The sequence below is a fragment of the Pistacia vera genome, unplaced genomic scaffold (assembly GCF_008641045.1).
Source record: "Pistacia vera cultivar Batoury unplaced genomic scaffold, PisVer_v2 Contig525, whole genome shotgun sequence".
In the NCBI taxonomy this organism is placed as follows: Eukaryota; Viridiplantae; Streptophyta; class Magnoliopsida; order Sapindales; family Anacardiaceae; genus Pistacia; species Pistacia vera.
In genome coordinates, this window is record NW_022196363.1 from 884,211 (window position 1) to 890,697 (window position 6,487).

General features: G+C 38.3%; 1 protein-coding gene and 1 non-coding gene across 2 annotated transcripts; one reads left to right on the forward strand and one right to left on the reverse strand.

Moving 5' to 3' along the window:
* Positions 1-305: 305 nt before the first annotated feature.
* Positions 306-725, reverse strand: LOC116106972. The gene has a single exon (XM_031393285.1). It carries the CDS (start codon positions 723-725, stop codon positions 306-308), a length of 420 nt encoding a protein of 139 aa, XP_031249145.1.
* Positions 726-3,509: 2,784 nt separating this feature from the next.
* On the forward strand, positions 3,510-3,616 carry LOC116107014. Its single transcript, XR_004124386.1, has one exon. It is a non-coding gene; the product is annotated as a small nucleolar RNA R71 (small nucleolar RNA).
* Positions 3,617-6,487: the final 2,871 nt, after the last annotated feature.

The following is a 6,487-nucleotide window of genomic DNA, read 5'->3' on the forward strand; positions in this document are numbered from 1 at the left end:
TTCAATGTGGATCATCGAGGAAAATCCAAACCCTTCTATCCTTAATGCCACCATCTTCATAAAGCTTCAATTGCTTTCTTTCCCTCGTATTCTCAATTTCCTCCTCCAAAGTCCTAAAATTGACAACACATTTTTTCTAGGGGTAAACGAGGGTGTTTTTCTTCTAAGGTCGCAGCTACTTTATCATCAAGGATACTAATCTCAAAGCAAGTATCTAACTTGTACATCCTCTACCCTTAAGATTAGTTTTCCTTTATGAACATCTATCAGTGTTCTACCCGTAGCTAGAAAAGGTCTTCCTAGAATTAGAGGTACTTCCCGATCTTCTTCCATTCAAGAACAATAAAATCCACCGGGAAAATCAACTTATCTACCTTGATCAATACATCTTCTACTACTCCCTTGGGGTATTTTATAGACCTATCAGCTAGTTGAAGATGGACTGTGGTTGGTTTTACTTCTCCTAGGCCTAGTTTCTTATAAATCGAAAATGGCATGAGGTTAGCACTAGCCCCTAGGTCACATAAAACTTTATCAAAATGAACATTACCTATTGTGCAAGGAATTGTGAAACTCCTTGGATCTCTGAGCTTTTGTGGTAATTTCTTCAATAGCAATGCACTGCACTCTTCCGTAAGCATCATTGTCTCATGTTCTTCAAATCTCCTCTTTTTGGTGATAATCTCCTTCAGAAACTTCGCGTACTTCGGCATTTGCTCCAACATGTCTACAAAAGGAATGTTAATATGTAAAGTTCTAAACATGTCCATAAACTTACCGAATTGCTTATCCAATCTTTGTTTTTGCACTCTGCGAGGATTGTTAGAGTAGATGCCCTAGAGCCAATCAATTATTGTAGAATTGACTCTTTGTAATAATGTTCATTAATCAATAATAAAAGGCATTTTATTCTATATCGTGTAAATCATTATTATTGCAATATGTGTTGATATATGTCCTTAGAATGGTAGAACCGTGACGAGGGTATCAAGTGTTTCAAATCTTGATAGTGAGAACCCTATGAGCACATATGGTGGCCATTCTAGAAATGTCCGTAGCCCCAGTATTATTCTGAAGAAAGGGCACAGATAATACGGTAAGGCTATCATAGTGTTGAACGACCCTGTCGAAAGGCAGTGACTGATCTCACTTGTCAAGGTTGTTTGGTGACAACCTGGTGCAACACATGGGTGCTTGTTGTAGGCGGATATACCGCAGCAAGTTCACTGGACTGACCCACCAGAGGATTCCATATGGATGGTAACCCCAGTGTCTATGGAACAAATCCTCTAACGAATGGTGGTGCATGTGATCCTTAGACTTGAGATCACCGGAGCGCCTTGTGCACCGATTGGTACAGTTTGACACTAGCCTAACGCAGTTCTATTCAGAGCTGTCAGTACGGTGGTGATTGGCTATATCAAGGAGTGTATCAAGACTATGGTGGATTGACAAAGGATTCATCACTCCCGGGTACGGGAGAAGTTATCTCACGGCGCAATTCAGTATATGGCAATGACACTAAAACTGTGGCCACAGTGGGATTGAGTTGTTGCTCTATCCAGATTATAATACGGGTCATTGGTCCAGAAACTGAATATATAATATCGAGAGTAACCGAAGGTTGACACTATTTCTATGCCTTCGTCTCGTCGAGATAACGTATGATGAAAGGATCGTATTGTACGGTAACCATATCGTTGACAGGTAGCTACTTTGCTGAATCCGAATCTATCGGGTGGCCATGATGCCTTGCTAGGGGCCAATCTTGGTCTGTGTATTAGTGAGACGATTAATTGGTGTTAATCGCGATACTATACACTACCGGTATGATGAGGAGCCTATGGGTCACACACATAGAAGATAATTTAAGAGCCAAGAAGAAAGAAGGGCGTTTTCGTCTTTTTAGGCGAAAGGGTATTTTGGTAATTTCACAGTGCAATTAAATTTGCTGAGGTCGTAGCCTATTATTTAATTTGTTAAAAAATTAAATAAGTGAAATTACGGTTAAATGTGTGTTCGCACATATTTAATTAAATCATCATTATTGTTAAATGTTAATTAAATATTAATTGATTTTAATTGAGATAATGATAAATTAAATTAAAATATCTAATTGGGAGTGTTTGGTAAATTTGGGGGTGTTTGCGTTGGAGCCCAAGCCCATTCCATATGGGAATAGGGCAACTAAAATAACACTATAAAAGAAAAGTTTTAGTTAAAAAATTGAAAGTGTTTTTATTATTTCATTTTCATTGAAAAAGGAAAAACCCTCCAGCCCCAAATACTCTCCCACGCCACTTTACTGTTTGATTGAAAATCAAACACTTTCTTTTGTTTTCTTCTTGATTTCTTAAGGCCAAGGAGGATCTAGCAAATCCCTCCTTGGTTCTTGTTGATTGTCTTCGTGTGGACCTCTACGGTTAGATCCTACACTTGGATCGATAGCAAACACGTTCAGAGACAATATTGGTGGAGCCTCCAAACGTGGGTATCGTTTCTTAAACCTTGAATTGATTTTCTGCAGATTTGACTATTTTATGTAAACTGTGATTTTTGTACCCGGATCTTGGTTCTAAGGAACGATCCATAGAGTTTATGTTTTTGTTTTCCGCTGCGTAACTGGGTCATTTACTAACAAGGATATAGGAGTGTCGAGTCATTGTTTGTCGAAGCTTGGGCATTATTGACATTTTTTTCTCCTGTGCCCTTTTTTTCTTCTTCGAGTTTTTCCTTTGCTTTTTCTTCCTTCCTTACCTCCTTCAACTCCTTACCACTTCTCAGTATGACAACATTAACTCTCTCTTTCAGATTCTTCTCTGTATCGCTTGGCAATGTCCCTTGAACTCTTCCCGCTAAAATATTGTGGATTTGCCCAATTTGAGTCTCAAGGTTCCTAATAGAGGCTGATTGATTTTGAACTAGGACATCAGTCTTCTCAAACCTCTTGCTTGTCTCTTTAATGAACTTGGTCAACACATTCTCTAAATTAGATTTTGGCTCTTGAGGTTGAAAAACAGGAGCTTGTTTTTGCTCATTGTTGTTGCTCCATGAAAAGTTTGGGTATTTCCTCCATGCTATCATATGTATTGGAATACAGATTCCCTTGCCCCTTTTGGAAATTATTGACGTAATTGGCTTATTCAGGCTGAGCAAACGGGTTCCCTTCTTGGCAATCCTTCGATGAATGATTTCCTACACAAAGGTCACATATTAGATAAGAAGATTCAATTGCATTTACTTTCAACACATTACCTAATTGCTTCTGAATGTTCAAAAGTTGGGTAGCCAATGTAGTGTAACTGTCAACTTCGTGCACTCCCGCTGATTTCCTTATCGAAGTTCTCTCTGGAGTCCTCATATAGTTATTGTTTGCCATCACCTCAATCAGATTGTATGCGTCCTCTGGCGTTTTATTAGTCAAAGCTCCCCCACTTGCAGCATCAATCATCACTTGTATATTTGGCAACAACCCATTGTAAAACGTCTGCACCTGCGACCATATTGGCAGCCTATGGTGAGCACACCTCCGTAAGAGATCCTTATACCTCTCCCAAGCTTCATAGAGTGACTCCATATCTTGCTGGAAAAAATTCGTGATGTCACTCCTTATCTTAGCAGACTTGACAGGTGAGAAATATTTCGTAAGAAATGCTTGAACTAACTCATTCCATGTAGTAATACTTCCTGATGGCAAAGAAATCAACCAAGCCTAAGCTTTATCCTGAAGAGAGAATGGGAAAATTCTAAGCCTAATTGCATTATCGGATACTCCATTGTGTTTGAATGTGTCGCAAAGCTCCAGAAAGTTTGCGATATACAGATTGGGATCATCATTAGGTAACCCTGAGAATTGAACCGAATGCTGTATCAATTGAATAATGTCTGGCTTTATCTCGAAGGCATTTGTTTGAATTGGTGGCCTCCTGATGCTAGAATAGCACCCTTCACCAGTAGGACTAGAGTAGTCCTTCAATGCTCTTTGAAAAACTTCAACTCCTGTATCAGTCATTGAACTAACTCCTCTATACAGTCCGACACTAAAAATATAAAACTAAAAATTAAGGCACTAAAAATAATAATTAAAAAAAATATAATACAAACCAAATTAGCAACTAAACAGCTTGTATTGATATTGATAATATAAAAGCAATTCCCCGGCAACGGCGCCAAAAACTTCTTGTTGATTTTCACAAATGTAAGAAATCATGCAAGTAATAAAGTGTATAAAATACGGATATCGAACCCGAGGGAATTACTATTATCAATTACCAATTAAACTATCCTATTACCATTTGATCAATCCAAATTTTATCAAGGAAACCTAAATTAAATAAAGAATTGAATTTAAAAAGAAAACTGAAAAAGAGAACAATTAAAATAAACCTTTGGGTAAAAACAAGATGACTAGACCTGTGGCATAGACTTCACACCAACTCTTATTCATGTGTATCAATCTCTCATGCTAATTTTATTATGCTCTTCCTACAGGTCAAACTCCCTAAATTTCCAATAATTTTCTCTCGAACAATTATCAAATTAACCCCTAATTACTAACGCAAATTATCTCTAATTAGATTTAAGCAATTGGGGATCATTACGCTCTATGGAGTTTACCAAAACCTCACAAGTCGCGGTAACCTATCTCTAGCATTCGCTCAACGTATGGTTTTACTATCGTAGACCAACTAAGTATCATCTCTCGATCTCAACTTAGTCCATTGGTTCATTCAATTCTTGGGCCCTTAAGAATCGAAAGCATTAGGAATAATAGTAAAACTTAGGAAAAATTCTTCATACAAATTAACAATCAAAGATCAATACATAATTAAGAGATTGGGCTACATCTTAGCCCTAGAGAATAAAATTAGTTCATAATAAACATGAAGGAAACAATCACATTTATTGAAACATTCATCACGAGTTTACAAGAAAAGAATAAGGAAAACTTCTCTATGTTGTGAATCAAAGCTCCAGAATTTTTGTTACTTCTCTTCTCTCCATATTTTTCTCCCTTTCTTCTCACCAAAAGATCCCCCAAAATAATGCTAAAAGACTTCTATTTATATCCCAAAAGGGTTAGAGTTTGTTTTTCCTTAATTCTACTTGATTTGGAACCCTTAACCCTATTCTCTTGGCTAAAAATGGTTAACAAGTTAGTGACTTCCATGACTGTGCTGCAGCACTAGCTGCTGCCCTTTTCCCACATCATTCCACTGTTCTTCAAAGATGTTGATTTTTGAACTCGATAAAGATGTAATTTGGACAAGTTATAAACATATGAAATGTAACCCTTTGAATCAGCTTTCCAACGGTCTAAGATTCGTATTAATCAGAGTTCTACAGCTCAAGATATTCTCAAAATACGGATGCATGTGCAAGCTGGAACGTAATATGGAATCTTCTCTTTACTTCAACTTCCATAACTTCTTCAATTCAACTCCGATTCTTGATCCGTTTATTTTCACTCATCACTCATTCTGTTGCCAACATGATTCTTCATCCGAGCATAACATTTAAGTACTAGTAGCCTAAAAAACACTCAAAAACACCCGTGATCCCGTAAAAGATAATTATGAAAATATTAAGCAACTTAACCAAATTAAGCCTAATTTCCCACAATTAATCCTCATAAACCACTAACTAAATGTGTATTTTCAAGCTCTTATCACTCAACACCACTGAACAACACGAGTAGTCCACTCAATGATATTTGGGTCTGCATATACGATATTAACGTGCCCATTCAGATCAGCCCAAAAGTGAATCACGTGCCCACTCAACTTCAACTGGCTCAGCTCCGACATAGAAAGTAACACCCCTCTCTCCACTCGGTCCAACAAGCATGGGTGGCAACACTTAAAGGGGGAAGCTATGTGTCATTGTCTCCTTTTAACTACCACTCTATTTGGTTAAATCTTTCTCTATTCGGCCCATTACTTAAATACATGCAGCCCATTTTTCCATTTAGCTCACTCTTTATTCAGTCCATAACACATGCACATCATGCATATCAAATCTCCGTTTGACTATTTGCTTAAAACATATATGCCATGCATGTCACTGCTCCAGCTTCAATCAAATGTTTTCAACTACAAAGTCGGTCACGCTGACTGGGCCACATAGCCCTCAAAGGTTTCAACTACAAGTCGATCAGCCGACTTGACTGTAATCTCCATACAAGCTCCACTTAGCATACACCATCGAATCAGCCTTGCCAGATCCACGGATTTACATCATCAAATTGGCCCTACCCGATCCATGGATTTACACCTTCGGATCGACCCTGCCCGATCTATGGATTTACACCTTCCGATTAGCCCTGCCCGATCCATGAATTTACAACTTCGAATCGGCCCTGCCTGATCCACTTCAGATCGGCTCTGCCCGATGCACGAATTTACAACTTCGGATCGGCCCTGCTCGATCCATGGATTTACACCTTCGGATCGGCCCTGCCCAATCCACGGATTTACACCTTCGAATT

Bases quoted from the DNA above. Each gene is read 5' to 3' on its own strand.
- LOC116106972 (XM_031393285.1), bottom strand. From the start codon at position 725: ATGTTGGAGCAAATGCCGAAGTACGCGAAGTTTCTGAAGGAGATTATC.